The sequence below is a fragment of the Cylas formicarius genome, unplaced genomic scaffold, assembly GCF_029955315.1.
Source record: "Cylas formicarius isolate icCylForm1 unplaced genomic scaffold, icCylForm1.1 PGA_scaffold_3__17_contigs__length_32017465, whole genome shotgun sequence".
Lineage (NCBI taxonomy): Eukaryota > Metazoa > Arthropoda > Insecta > Coleoptera > Brentidae > Cylas > Cylas formicarius.
Window position 1 is genome coordinate 8,261,652 of NW_026844326.1, and position 15,325 is coordinate 8,276,976.

A 15,325-nucleotide genomic window follows, 5' to 3' on the forward strand; every position below is an offset into this window, starting at 1 on the left:
GTGAGTGGCAATGTGCATCATTGCAAGGTTTTGTTAGATTCAGCTTCAATGAGCAATTTTATCACTGAAAAAATGTGTGACAGACTTCAGTTAAAAACAAAAGATGCGAATGTGTGTGTGGTTGGGATTGGTCAAAACACTGAAAAGATTTCGAAACGGTGTGAAGTAGAAATCAGTTCTCAGAAAGGTGATTTCAAAATTAGTATCAGTTGTTTAATCATTCCAAAAATTAGTGATGAGATTCCTTTGTGTGAAATTGAGTTAGGGCCAATAAACATTCCAGGAAATATTTGTCTAGCAAACAGTGAATTTCATTTGCCTGATGAAGTGGATATGTTAATTGGTGCAGGTGTGTTCTGGAAACTCATAAGAGTAGGAAGAATCCAATTAGGGGAAAACAAACCTGTCTTACAAAACACTTGGTTAGGATGGGTAGTAGCGGGCTACATCAGTGGACAAGGATCTCGAGTCAAACCTAAGAAAACGGTGTGCAACCTAAGTATCGGTACAGAGGTACAAGACCAACTGGCCAAGTTTTGGGACTAGAAAAGCCAGGTGGAGGTCAAATCGAGGGAATGACACGGGATGAAGTTCATTGTGAAAATTTGTTTGTGTCAACAACAAGACGTGATCAGGATGGTCGATTTGTTGTTGCAATCCCATTGAAAATGAGTATTGAAAAGTTGGGAGATTCTCGAGAGATGGCATTGAGGAGATTTTACTCTTTGGAGAGGAAATTTGCCAGGGACAAGCAACTACATGTAGATTATTGTGAATACATGAGAGAGTATGAACAAGTAGGTCACATGACTCAAGTAAGTGAGGACATCACGAATGAAAGGTGTTATTACTTACCACATCATGCTGTGAAAAATGAAGGAAGTTCTACAACAAGGTTAAGGGTTGTGTATGACGGCTCTGCACAATCAGACTCGGGTGTGTCACTTAACGATTTGCAATTTTCGGGGCCAAGAATTCAAGAGGATATCATTTTAATTTTGTTGAGGTTTAGACAACATGAAGTAGCATTCTGCGCAGATATCGCCAAAATGTACCGACAAGTATGGGTTAGGGAAGATCAACGCCATTTACAAAGGATACTGTGGAGAGAAAATCCAGCAGAAGAAGTCAAGGTCTACAATTTAAACACGGTGACGTTTGGATTAACCTCAAGTCCATTTTTAGCGGTAAGGTGTTTGCAAGAACTGGCAAAAAATTGCGAACAAACGCAGATTTCAAAGGTAATTGGCAAGGATTTTTACGTTGACGATTTGATATCAGGGGCCTCGTCGATTCAAGAGGCACTTCAGAAATGTAAGGGTGTTTGTGAGGTTTTAAAATCTGGTGGGTTTGAGCTCAGAAAGTTCAGTTCGAACAAGAAAGAGTTCTTGGAACAATTTGGAGTAAGGCCCAAGGCAGAATTACAAACTCTTAATCTAGGAGAGCATCAACACAAAACTTTGGGATTGTATTGGGACTGTCAGGCAGATATCTTTACCTACAGGGTGAGGGAATTTTCAAGTAATTCAAGTACCACAAAACGGAAGATTCTGTCAGAAATTGCCCAGCTGTTCGATCCACTTGGGTTAGTCAGCCCATGTGTCGTCATTCCCAAAATTATTTTACAAAGATTGTGGATACTCAAGTTGGATTGGGACGATGAAGTACCGACCAATATTGCCCAAGAGTGGAAACAATTTAAGCAAGAAATGGTGAAATTAAACATGCTGCATATTCCAAGACATGTAGGTAGCAACAATGCAGAGGACATAGAACTTCATGGATTTTGTTATGCTGCACAAGAAGCGTTTGGAGCATGTGTCTATGTCAGAAATGTCACGAAGGATGGAAGTGTAGTCGTTCGCTTATTGTGTGCAAAAAGTAAAGTTGCCCCGATAAAGGCACTAACTATACCGAAATTGGAATTGTCAGGTGCATTATTACTTTCAAGGTTGATAAAAGAAGTACAAACTTCCATGACGTTAACTTTCAGGAAACTGTTTTTGTGGAGCGATTCTACAGTAACATTAAGTTGGATAAAATCACCAGCAAATCAATTCCAAGCTTTTGTCGCAAATAGAGCATCTCAAATTCAGTCTATGACGGATCAAGACAATTGGCATTATGTGCGGTCAGAAGAAAACCCCGCAGGGGACTTTTTCCTTCCAAGTTGTGTGGAAATAAATTGTGGTTTGAAGGTCCACAATGGTTGTCACAAGATTTCTTTCCAAATCAGGGTGTTAATGTACCTTTAGAGGAACTTCCAGAAAGGAGGAAGCGAGTAAAAGCCTTTTTGAATACAGAGAAGAATAGTCTAAAGATTTTTTCCAGATATTCCAGTTGGACAAAATTGAAACGTGTATTTGCATATTGCTTAAGGTTTACGGCACGTTGCAGAAAATTGGATAGTCACGAATCAAAGAATTTGACAGTGAAGGAACTCCAAGAGTCTGAAAAAATGTTAATAAGGTTATCACAAGATGAATGTTTCGAAAATGAGCAGAAAATCTTGGAGACCGGTGAGAAGAAAAAAAAAGGGTTGGTTGTCAAATTTAAATCCGTTTCTAGACGCCGACGGATTAATCAGAGTAGGCGGAAGACTAGCGCTTACAGAATTTAAATATGACAAAAAATTCCCAATTGTGTTAGACCCAAAACATCCATGTACAAGATTGATTGTTAAGGCAGAGCATTTGAGACTATTTCACAATTTCCATTCAATACCACAGGGGTTGATTATACAGGGCCGTTCAATTTTAAAATAGCTTTGGGACGGGGCACGCGTTTGTACAAGGGGTATGTTTGTTTATTTATCTGTTTTTGCACACGTGCAATACATTTAGAGGCTGTAACAAGTCTGTCTACGCAAGCATTTGTTGCAACTTTCAGGAGATTCGTGTCTAGGAGGGGCAAACCAGAAAAAATGTTTTCAGACAATGGTAAAAATTTTGTGGGTGCTCAGACAGAACTGAGAGAGTTGGGAAAATTTTTGCGTAATAATCATATCAGTTTAAAGACATTGATTGCGACAGAAGGTGTTAATTGGTCTTTTATTCCGGCATATTCGCCTCATTTTGGGGGTTTATGGGAGTCAGGGGTAAAAAGTGTAAAATACCATTTAAAAAGAGCTGTGGGCAAGGCAAATTTGACTTATGAGGATTTTTCTACTTTGTTGTGTCAAATAGAGGCCATTTTAAACTCACGTCCTCTCACTCCAATGTCCTCTGATCCTTCTGATTTGGACGTTTTAACCCCATCCCATTTCCTGATCGGAAGAAGGGCAACCTCAATACCGGACCCACGATTGCTCGAGCAACTTGAAAATAGGCTTGCTAGCTATCAACGTATTCAACAATACCAACAAGGTTTTTGGTCTCGTTGGTCACTGGAATACATCGCTGAACTTCAGAGGCGCGTCAAATGGAAGGCTGGCGGGGACACTCTGCAGGAAGGAACATTGGTGCTCGTGAAAGAAGAAAATGTGCCTCCCTTGTGTTGGAAAATGGGACGCATCGTTCAGTTATATCCAGGAAAGGACAACATTAATCGGGTGGCTGATGTAAAAACGAGTGAAGGTGTCATCAAACGTTCATTCGCAAAATTGTGTCCTTTGTTTCACGAAAGTGGGTGAGAAAAAAACTCAGTTCAAGTGGTTTTAAAGGTTGTCTAAGACAAATTGAGTTTCAAGAAATGTTTGTTTTGTTGTTTTTTTTTTGAAAGAGGGTTCTTTCAAGGCTGGGGGTATGTTGAGTTCAAAATTATGTGAATTTCTTTTTAATTTTGTGTATCTTAAACATGCCGGACATTTCAGTCAATGTGACAACAGGGCGTTGTACGCCAAACCGGCAAGGTCTACGTTTCTGCTAGGCTAGTAACAATTTTGTAGCGTTACGGGGTAGACGTTCACGGCATGGGTCGCGACGTCGCCGCAAAGTGAGATACAGTCCATTTATAGAAAAGAAAAATTCAATAAATATTAAGTGATTGAGGAAACGCTTGTATTATTGAAGAAACAACATATCTAGGTTTAAATGCGTCTCCTTTGTTAAATTTAAATTTATAACCCTATATCGCTAATTAAAAGTATTATTACATGTATATATATAGATAGGTGTCATAAATAGTAAAAACATTAAAATCCTCGAGGTTTAGGTATCAAAAACCTTATTGACAGCAGAATTCAAAAAAATTCTATACTTTAAAAGAGGTTACTTCTGGTATAATAATAATGTAACCATAACAAACCTTAACATGTTCCAATATTTTTTGTATCCTTATGTACCCTGGGAACCCAGCACTTACCTAATATTACAACAATTTCGAACCTCTCTCTAAGTAGATCCGTAGCGGACATATTGTACAACGGGGAGTTCTTATCTATTTTATGCACTATGGTGGTGGGCCAGATGAAGAATATTTTATCTTCTTCTCCGTCACCTCCAACCTTCAAATAAAGTCATGGTCAGCGAATGCAATTGAAAAAACTATTAGAAAAGGCGAAAGATCGCAAAGCCACGGCATAACTTCCCCAAACGTGAGGGGAGTAAAACTTGGTAAAGTTACCTTTACGCCATTACATATATTATTCTGTAAAACTTGAAAATTGCTTCCGTATTTGAAGTTCGCACATGCTAGTAGGATAAAATCTAGTTTTGCAAATAACTACCTAACTAAAAATAGAAAAAGAAGGCCACATACCTCTTTACTTACTTTATCTCTTACCTTTAGTTCCGTCTGGAAAAAAGGCAAGTGCTCCCCTTCCTTGGTAACCTTGTGTTTGATAAGCTGGGCCCTCACATGAGCTTCGATGATGTGGCTCTTCCTCATATCACCGACCCTAAACATCAAACATGGCACTCCGTCCCTATGGCTTATCACAGCGTTTCTTGAAAACAGCAGAGTCTGCGTTCTTTAATAAAAAGATGACTATGACTATCTTTCCTGTATAAATTAGAGAGCATACCTCTTTTTTGGTCGAGATAGCTTAGCGAATACCACGCCCACCATAAATGCTTGGATCATGACACCAGCTATGCTCTGTATACACATAACGAAAATTGCCTCAGGACATTCTTCGGTCGTTGTCCTTACTCCGTACCCGATGGTGTGCTGGGTTTCTATACTGAAGAGGAATACAGAAGCGAAACTGCGGACACCTGTTATACATGGTTCCACGGGTATTGTCGCATTCTGAAATTCAAATATGAAGATTTGTAAAATGCTGAACGCTTCTGAGGGGAGTTTCTCCCGAAATACAACCAGTAAAATTTAAAGAGCATAAAAAGTGAAACAATTTTTTGAAAATTAAAATCAGCAAAATACACTATAATTTCAACAAACAAAGATTAAGATGGTTGATCAGCTCTGTCAAAGTGTTTCTGCCATTATCGAGTATCCAACTCTCAACAGCTATCTTAAAATTTTTAAATGTATTTATAGCAGCAATATTATCCGAAATCATATTATGCCGAATATTGGCTCCCTTGTACATTTTATAGTAAAGCTGTAACTCACGTATAAAACTTTGCAAAAAGAACGTTATTTTTTTAAGTAAATGTTAATACAACCCTCCATTAGCAGTTAAACGATATCTAAAATTCATTTCTAACATTGATTAGTTGATATTGTGAAATCATGCCACATTCTAATGAAATAGAGTTTTGTAACTGGTTAAGATTTTTAAATTTAACGTTTTTATAGATAACACTTTTTAAGTGAACCAGCAGAAAGAAGTCGTTCGGCGAGAGGTCAGGTGACCTAGAGAGCCAAAGGATTCGACACCTTGAGCCAATAATATTCCAGTTAAAAGTAATTTTGTAATACATCCATATAGATATCAGTCGTGAGGTTATCGGTTATATATTACTCTTCTTTCTTCATCGTATTTATAGGAAAAATATTTTTTTTTAAAGAGCGCCACACTGTAGTTTGATATTTACGTCCAGCTTATCTTTTTGGTGCCTTTGGACTCGAATTGGGTAGTAATACGTTGAATTGTTGAAATCGAATGTATAGTTTTAGCAGGAAAATAAACTGACATTTCAGAGACCGCTCTAAGACTGTTTCCTGCATATTACTGCCATTATGGTTACTTTTTCTTCAATTGAATAACGCATATTTAGCTTTAATTAAGGCTTGTTTATTAACCCATAACAATCATAAATAAAAATGTTATTATCGTCAAGAATTTTCGTGTTGTCATTGTCAAAATGTATTTTACTGGTACTTAATTTATAACCTAAACAATAAAAATTTTTTAACATTGCCATCATATTTAATTTAAAAACTGAAGATTGGCTTACTAAAATTTATTCAAACTCGGAACATGATTTAATTATACAGACCCCTTCAAAAAGTGATGTTACAACTTTGCTATAAAATGTACAAGGAAGCCAATATTTGGCCACTTAAAAATTTATATCGCATTTCCTATGTTCCGTTCAGCAATGCATCACATCCTCGGTGCAAAATAATTGTACCCTGGACATTTGCCTTTGAACATATAGTTATATAAGTCGACGTTTCCCTGGCCTCGTGGTTGTGTTCCACTGATTTTAATAAATTCTTTTTTTTTTGTATACGTCCCTCAGTAATATAAGACCATAAAGCTTCCCGGAACAAAGCATCACTTGAGAGAAATCATTTCTATATATTATTCTAATAATAAATGTTTTGTAGCATCTCTAACTTGTTAAAGTAACATTCGGCAACTCCATCCCAATCTACAATTCCGCAAGGCAAGTGTGATTAAACAAGTGCAATATATAAGCTTTTAAGTTGTGAAAGGGTTAGGGTTAATACACGGCCAGGTACCGCTGATATTTTTAACAACATTCTGTAATAATAACAATAATTATTCCCAGATACTTTACAAATTCGGCTTCTAAAATCTCTGTTTTCATCTATCTTCAACGGGGCAAGATTCGACAGATAGCTGTTGCATGACGGAAATGAGTATCCACCACAAACCACAACATAAACGACGCTTTCTGCATATTCTTCTACATTTTGCCAGTTAATTCTCTTGTAGACTATTATCAGCAAAATTTACTACTTTTGCAAGGGAATTTATTGTCATTAAATCATTTATATAAATATAGAAGAACAGCGGCCCAAGTACATTGCCCTGTGGTATACCGCAAATAACCCCTCTATATTAACATACTGAGTTCTGATAGCGAAATAACTTTTTGTTAGGTTGTAAGTGCGTACTGAAAACCCATAACATCTCATTTTATAAAAGTCTAGAATGAGAGATGGTATCAAATGCCTTGGAGAGATCCAAAAATATATTAGGCCGTTTCGACCTTAATGTGTAGTAAATCTGCTCTGAAAGATCACAAATTGCGTCATTAGTCGATTTTTTCTCCTTAAATCCAATTCTTGGGACAGTCAGGAAGGCACTGATGATGGAAACATTTATTAATTAAATATGTAAACAATCGTATATTATCACATCCCGGAGATGTCTTTGGTTTTAAAGTGTTAATAGTTTGTTTTACCTTCGTTTAAAATTTGTGGGAGGAATCCGCATATTCCCTGCAAATACTACTATAGAGAAGATGAAAACTGTTTGAAATATAGATAATATCAGTGCGGGTCTTGTTATCATCTGTCTCTTATTTATCTTACTCTGCGCCTTGGTCTCCCACATAGTTTATTTACGCATTCTCACAATGTTGTAGAACATTTGCTTTTCTTTGCCATATAGTCTTGTTTATCTAGGCCAGTGGCTTAGTTAGGCCACTGTTAGCAAAAATACTGCTCAACAAAAACAACTTTATTTGTCGCTTGTACAGAGTCTTTCATATGTTGTGCTGGGTTAGGGCGGAGTCTCGGAAAATCCTTTAAAAAATCTTAATTTTCATATTTTGAAGGACATCCAAATGGGCGCAATTTATTTAGACAAAGTACATATAACATTAGAAATGAAGAAGTATATCCCACAACAAGTTCAAAAACGTAAGGACGAAGAACATATATGTAAATATGTTGCTCCGCGATTGTATAATATAAATATAAAAACTAGCTTAAAAAAGGTACAAAATTTTAAAAAAATTAAAAATTTGACTGAGAGCTGGAAGGTTGAGATAGGTACCAAAACGTTCAATGAGCTAGCAAACTTGAAATATCATAGATATTCCAGAATAAAATGTTCAATAGGTGCCGATTCTATCTCTGTTTTGGTGATATTAAATTATTTTGTAGCTTAGAATAAATATTGAGTTAAATCGTTAAATAATTATAGGTAGTTAAGTATTATGTGTATGTTAGTTTTTGCTATACTGCTTCTGTGTTTTTTTCGTTCGACATTCTGTAATCGCATCTACTGATCATTTTTCTCATGTGTCCTATTTTCTTTCATGTTTTATGTTAAACTGATCTGTAAAAATATTGAAACAGTTACGTTTAATGCTGTTAATTAGAAACGATTTGAAAATCAAATTCGTAAAAAAAGTATCACATAATCGGTGTATTGGTACATAAAGTCAGACACGCACAAAGCAATAATCTGTAAAAACACAAATCTTCTAGATTCCTCTTGCTTAGGTGGTTGGTGAATCAAAATTTCTGACGTTCCGCGTCGACTTCTTCAGAACTTAACTAAAACTGGTTTGTATTGTGCTCTGTAGCTGCTCGGCTGACGACTGGTTCCCATATTGGTGAGAGACTTGAGTCGCGGATAAGAGTAAAGTTAAGCTCTGAAGAAGCCAATATTATGAATCGAGAAACATTAGCACGTTCAATTCATCAACAACCGACGTAAGAAGAATCTATAAGATTTGTAAAAGAGTCTTGAAAAACTAACATGATACTAGCTCAATTGATGTTACAAATTAAAAATAAATTAGTAGTTTAAATACACAAGAACTTAATAATAATTATTATGTTAATCCAGCGCAAACTTTATGAATAATAATTGGAGAAGTCCGTTAGCAGTCAAGACAACTGCAAAATGACTTCAACAAAGGCTTAAGTATCCAAAATGTACCTAATAGGTTAAGGGAGAATGGAAAACGAGTAAGAGTAACAGAAATAATAACAGTGCCTTTCATGAGACTTATAACAGTTGAAAGATGAGAACGCAGGATTGTATCTGGATTCCAAATATTAGTGACCATACTCTAGTCTACAATTCTCTTTCAGTATCACGAAAATATTTTCCTGCAAGATTTGCAAGGACCCGAAACTAAAAAATTTGAATTTGACATTGAAGTTGCGGACAAAAAGTTTGAATTTATTTCAATTAATGTTGACATGTTTCAAGACGTATAAAATTACAAAAAATATGCACCGTTTAGGTATGATGAAAGATAATGATAAAGTGCTTATTAAATATAAACATACTAAAACTGCAGCTTCAAAACCTATTAGTCTAACAGATTAAAATTAGATAATTCTAAATAAATGTGGTCTACTCTAAGAGCACGATATTCTACCTCTACTCAGTAGTATTATTAATGATTGTTGGCTCTATTGAAAAGCTCGGACCAGATCATGAGACCTAAAAGTTTCATGAAAAAAATGTATGGCAAAAATTATGAAAAAAAATTGAAACACTTGAAATTATTAATATTAAAACCATAACTTACCATTAAGCATTTTCCGTCATTTTTGATATCATACTTTACACATATAACATTATGTATAGAAAAAGCGGAATCTCCTAGCCAATTCTGCGGTTACCCAACATCTTTAATCCTGCTGTAGTTTAAAACCTCCTCATTATAAGTGTTGTGCCAACGTTCTTGGAGGTTTTAGAGAAAATAAGTGAAAGCCAGGTGGTTAGCTACCCAAATAAATTTAATATAATCCCCGAAAGTAATAGGGATTTAGACCTAACTGCAGTTGTTGCGTGACCCGTCTCAATAATAATGATTGTTAGTTTTGTTAGACTATTCTAAACCGTTTAATTACTCAGTGCTTTTACCAATTTTCAATTATATTGGTTTGAATCTATTTACACGAAAGCTTGTTAACAATTATCTTATCAACCGTCGAGACGCGGTAGTTTCTGGTATCAGAATGTTAAGTTCTCTAGAAGTATCCTCTGAAGTCTCTCAATCTCTGTTTTGGGATCTCTAGTACTCTCTACAATAACGTATTAACTATACTTTAAATCACAAAAGAATAATGTAGAGTTGTTGTTGACCGATTCGAACTTGAGATTTACGCCACATGTTAATGCTGTCTGAAAAAAGCGTACATGAATTTGGTCTTATCTCAAAATGATATGTTGTAATGTTGTCGATGGTATCTGGTTAACAGTCTATTATAAGTACTGAATACGAAAGATACAAAATTCTTGTCGGCTCTTTCGGACTGATGTAAATAATGTTCTACAAATTTCTGTCATCAAATCAATAATCCTTTTATTTGAGCTGTTGGTCTTCAACTCAATATGAAATATCTCTCCATTATTATAACTTATACTTATTATTTATAATTACTTTATTATTATTATTATTATTATTATTATTATTATTATTATTATTACAGGGACAAACACATATATATCTGTTGCGATAGCCGTGCAGACCACGGGTCGCCCATGTCAATCGAAATCACCTCAAGGATGATCCGAGATTGCATTGAGATGCTTGACAGGCTTGCTAAGGCAAATCACGTCAGCACTCGTCTGGGTCCCAGGACACTGTGTAATCCCAGGCAACGAGAGGACAGATAGGCTAGCAAAAAGTGGAACTTCTCACACAAGTACACTACCGATCTGTGGCTTGAAGCTAAAGGTAAGAGACACATTAAAGCCCTCTTTCAGGGGCAGTCCCGAACTCTTGCTTCCAGCCTTATCGAGCTCAATAGGAATCAGCTGAGGCTGGACTGATAACTGGACACTGGTCAACAAGAAAGCATCTTAGGAACATTGGCAACATATAAGACGTATTATGTCCAAGATGCAACGCAGCGGATGAAACTCCTCTGCATGTACTTGTCGACTGTGAACCACTCAGCGAACTCTGACAGGAAATTGTAGGAGTCGACACAGGAAATAGTATCAACGTTCTGGAAGTTTATTATTATAATTAATAATACCTAAAAAGCGTTTCGATTAGTTTTAGATTGAGCCTGCTGTAAATCTGGATAAAAATACCACGCCTGGGACAATTTACTACTGAAGTTAAAAATGCGAAATATTAATGATTTTTATATTATCAAGAGTAACAGGACTAAGTAATTCTTTTTTGCTTTTGGTCCCATGATTAATATGTTATTGTTGTACATAACTTACTTGCCTATGGTCCTTAAATTGGTAGAAACCATTTAATATTTAAACGGGCTTGATTTGAAAAATGTATTATTCAGCTGCCACCACTCAATAATACGTTAAGCTTCTTGTGGTCACCACAAATCTTGCAAATTATAAATACGATAATACGAATGATACTGGAAATGCGAATGAACATTTTTTTTGTTATATTTAAACTATTAATAAATTAATAATTCACTGAGGTTGGAAAATGAACTAGACGAGTCCATACGGTTCAAGGCACATGGTGATTCTGTTGCCCTCTTTATCTGCGGCTTAAGCAACGAACCACCACTTCGACTTGCTGTCTATTTTAATAGTGGCCTTACAATATTGTTCATATATTGATAATTATTGGGTGGTAACATTTTTCTTTTCTTTTCATTTTGCACTTTTTGCTTTCTTTCACACCTTCATGTGCCTGAAAAATTTTCTAGGTTATTTTGCATTCATTAATTTGACGCACCGATAAGCACCGATAGCACTATCGTTTGGTAAATTTGTTTATTGTTTACTGGTGTCGGTCGCAGTCATTCGCTGGTGATGTTTACGATTCACGTACGTGATTGTAGCACACTTTTGATTCACATTAACGCTCTTAATTTTCCAGATCGAATTTATCAAAGCCGAAAGAATTTAGCTCATTTTTTATCAGCAAGCTATTTTTAGAATCAAAAAATTATTTATTATAGTAAATTTGTTGCTACCCGTGTAAGCGATCTTTGAATAAATGAAGTCAGATATGTGAGTAATTATTTTTTTCCATGTCATTGCTTTTGTTTTCCTTTAAATTTAGCTGAAAAGGCATAATCTAATTCAATCCCTTTCACTCGTTAAAAAAAAATATTTTTTTTAAAATATAGAAAATGTGTTTTAATAATAGTCTAATATTTCGGAAATTTTTTAATGTTTATTTCGTCCCTAAAATGAAAAAACTTAATTTTTCATTCTATTTTAATCTATATCTTAATTACCCTATTAATTAATTAATTAATTTTATGGTTATTACCAGCTACCACACTGAAAACAAGCATGGTAACCTTTGTAATCACTTTGAGTTAAAAATTTTTATCTGCCGTACACAATTAAATGATCTGAGTTATATTCAAAAAATACTCGTTGGAAACTGAATCGCTATATAAAAATATTAATATGCTATAGCTTAGGGGTGACATTCTTAGTCGATACTCGAGGTTTTCTCTTCCAAGGAAGACAATTAAATGTGACATCGTTAATAGGTTGACACTAGTTTTGGTATCTAAAGTATCTATTGTATATATTGTATGTCCTTAATTTAAGGAAAATATTTTTCAAAAACTGTGAACGGAACAGTTAAACCATTCAGTTCAAAGTGAACAAATCTAATACAATTTTTTAGATGTACTACAGGTAATCCTTTTGATTTTGTGGAGTATATCGATTTTGCCAAGGCCTTGGTAACATGGTATTATCATTTTCAAGCTAGAACACATTCAGCAAAGATTGGTCCTTGATCATAAAATCATATCTTGATAAGCGTTTCTATTATGTCTCTATAAAAAATTTTACATCCAATGTTTAGCTTTTTATGGAGTGCCACAACGTTCGCGAGGGACCTTAGTTGTTTTTACTATTTATAAATGATATTGTCGATTGTCGAACTCAAAAGCTTTGTTATTTGCGGATGACATTAAACTATCCGGGAAAATAAGACTGCTGGTGAGTTGTTACAACAAGATATACAAAGTAACCATAGATATTTGAAATCTAAAATTAATTTTGCACTTAGTACTGACATCACCCTTGAATTCGTGTCGGTTAAAAAAGATCTGTATTGATGTTTGCCTTAAAATTGTCATTTACATTGTGTAGAAGTTTCAGTTTGTTAGCAATATTGGGTCCCCTTTCTATGCAAAATGCATTTAGATGGTAGAGAGCCTTAAAAAAATGTTTTGTCTTGCCAGCATCATACTAAAAAGAAACATTGGGACCATTTATGTAAACAACTTAATAAAATATACCTTGTTGTCTCTCTGCAATAGAAAAATTCTAAACTTAGCGGTCGACAACAAAATCATAAATATTGTGAATATAAATGTATCCAATAAAACGAGAATATTTATGAAATATGCAGGGACCAGTTAGCAGAAAAAGTCTGCAGGTTCAAATATGACAATTAACTACAATGAAGTTGAATAAAGGGGTGACATATTTGGCGAATGCAAAAATATATTTGTAAATAATTTAAAAAGACAGTATTCTCATTTAGTAAATATAGGTTTATTATTAGTTTATTATACGTAACTTGGTCATTGTGCTTAAGACCTTTAAAGTTGTCTAAATTAATAAATAAATAAATATCCCGACATATCACAATTGCAAATTGAACATTCTGAACAGACAAAAGTTAGTAGGTTTCATTAAGATTGAAATTTAATATCTTTAACTGTTTTTATATTTTAACGGAGTAACATAACATGATATGTAAAATTATTTGTAGGCTTTGTCGTAGAGGACATTCTATCGCCGAAAGACGAGGCAAACTAATGGTTCCCAATTAATTATGCTTGTCTTTGATTAAGCGTTCTATTAAAGACTTCTCTTGTCTCATATTATACCAATAAATAAAATACTTAAAAGCCCATAAAGCAAAACAAAACCATAAACTAACCGCATTCTCCGGGTTGAGGTCTCCATGCGTAAACACAATCAACCACCAGATCGAGGCAAAGAGTAACCAGGACAGCAAGAACCCCAGCGCGAACACCAACAGCGTCCAGCGCCATTGCGCGTCCACCAGAGTGGTGAAGATGTCCTGCAGGTACTTCCTTCGTCGTTTGGCAACGTTGCCCTGGACCACATTGCAGTCTCCGTGCTTGAACACTACTCGCTTTCGAATCCTTCTAGCGTTGAATCGACTTTGCCGGTATCTGAAACCAAATTGGTCATTTTTACATGTTGTAAGCTACAGAACAAATATTTATTTGAAAGGCGCTTTATACATGGTGCTCGCACAAAATAATTTTATTCTTCTGCTGAAGTATAATCGCTCAAACTTAGTAAAGACTATAGTTCCTTCCTGGAGCCTATTCCATAAGACAATATTTTCCAGGATGTTTGAAAATGTATTAATTAGTAATGAGAACAATTTAAATCAGTGAAAATGCACTTCTCTGTCCTCAGTATTGAAAAGTTTAATATCGATTACCATATCATATATAGTTGAAACCCTTGGTGATAAGTAGAATGCGAAAAGAGAAAAGATTAAAGTCATTGTAGGCATAAACATAAGTAGTCTGGACTACAGAGGTTTTCTTTTTGACTATACATCAAGAAGTTGTCTGAAAGTATATCGTCATATATTTTCATGCCAGACAAAGATGTAGAATGAGACTTTCTACAATTTGTTGTAAAAACAAATTTTCAAATATTCCACTCACATTGGTATTTATACAAACAAAATAGTAATACGCCTAAAACATATAGGGAAAATCCAAAACTCATGGGATTTAAACATTTGAATCACGCCAAGATTAAAATAGGACATATTGAGACAAGCTACACCAGAATTATTTTTCTCCTATCCGACTCGACTATAAAGTGCACGATTATTTATGCACGACGTATAAATTTTTGTAGGCCAAGGAATGTAACCTAAACTGGCATAAAACTGAGAAGACACAGTAAGTAATTTTCGTCACTTTTCAGAGTTTATTTTTATTACACTCAAGGATATCCCCAACGTCATTTAAATCAATAGGATGTCTGACTAGGTTTTCCAGTTTCGAGAAATTTTAGTTTATTTACAATTGATATGTCCGTGTTATTCAAATTGGCCTTGTTAGAGGTAAACATTCCTTAATACTACAATTACATGGAGCAGAGTTTGTTTTCATTAATTCAATGTATAAATCATTGGTTAGGTTGAGTAGGGTAGCAAAATGTCAAAACAATCATCTTGCTACTTAATTTAAAGTGGTAACAATGAGAGGAATAATGAAATTAAGAATGTGGAGGGTCATTTTTAATTGCCTAGTGGAAGAAAACGACGTAAATTTATCCTGATTTTACTAAATTTAA

At 34.9% G+C, this 15,325-nt stretch overlaps 1 protein-coding gene across 14 annotated transcripts in view; it reads right to left on the bottom strand.

Annotated features, from left to right (window-relative positions):
• Positions 1–15,325, bottom strand: part of LOC132700049 (ATP-sensitive inward rectifier potassium channel 11-like) — a 98,333-nt gene that overhangs the window by 15,931 nt on the left and 67,077 nt on the right. For 11 of the 14 annotated variants that reach the window (XR_009618593.1, XM_060667137.1, XM_060667139.1 and 8 more), the window contains 4 exons: positions 13,917–14,175; positions 4,964–5,190; positions 4,711–4,909; positions 4,303–4,444 (listed from right to left, as the gene is read on the bottom strand). Coding sequence is in view for 13 of the 14 variants with exons in the window: in XM_060667137.1 (XP_060523120.1) it covers positions 4,303–4,444; positions 4,711–4,909; positions 4,964–5,190; positions 13,917–14,175 (827 nt within the window). In the remaining variant the exon portion in view is untranslated. The remainder of the gene's footprint in view (positions 1–4,302; positions 4,445–4,710; positions 4,910–4,963; positions 5,191–13,916; positions 14,176–15,325) is intronic. The other 3 variants (XM_060667140.1, XM_060667138.1, XM_060667148.1) reach the window with 1 other exon arrangement.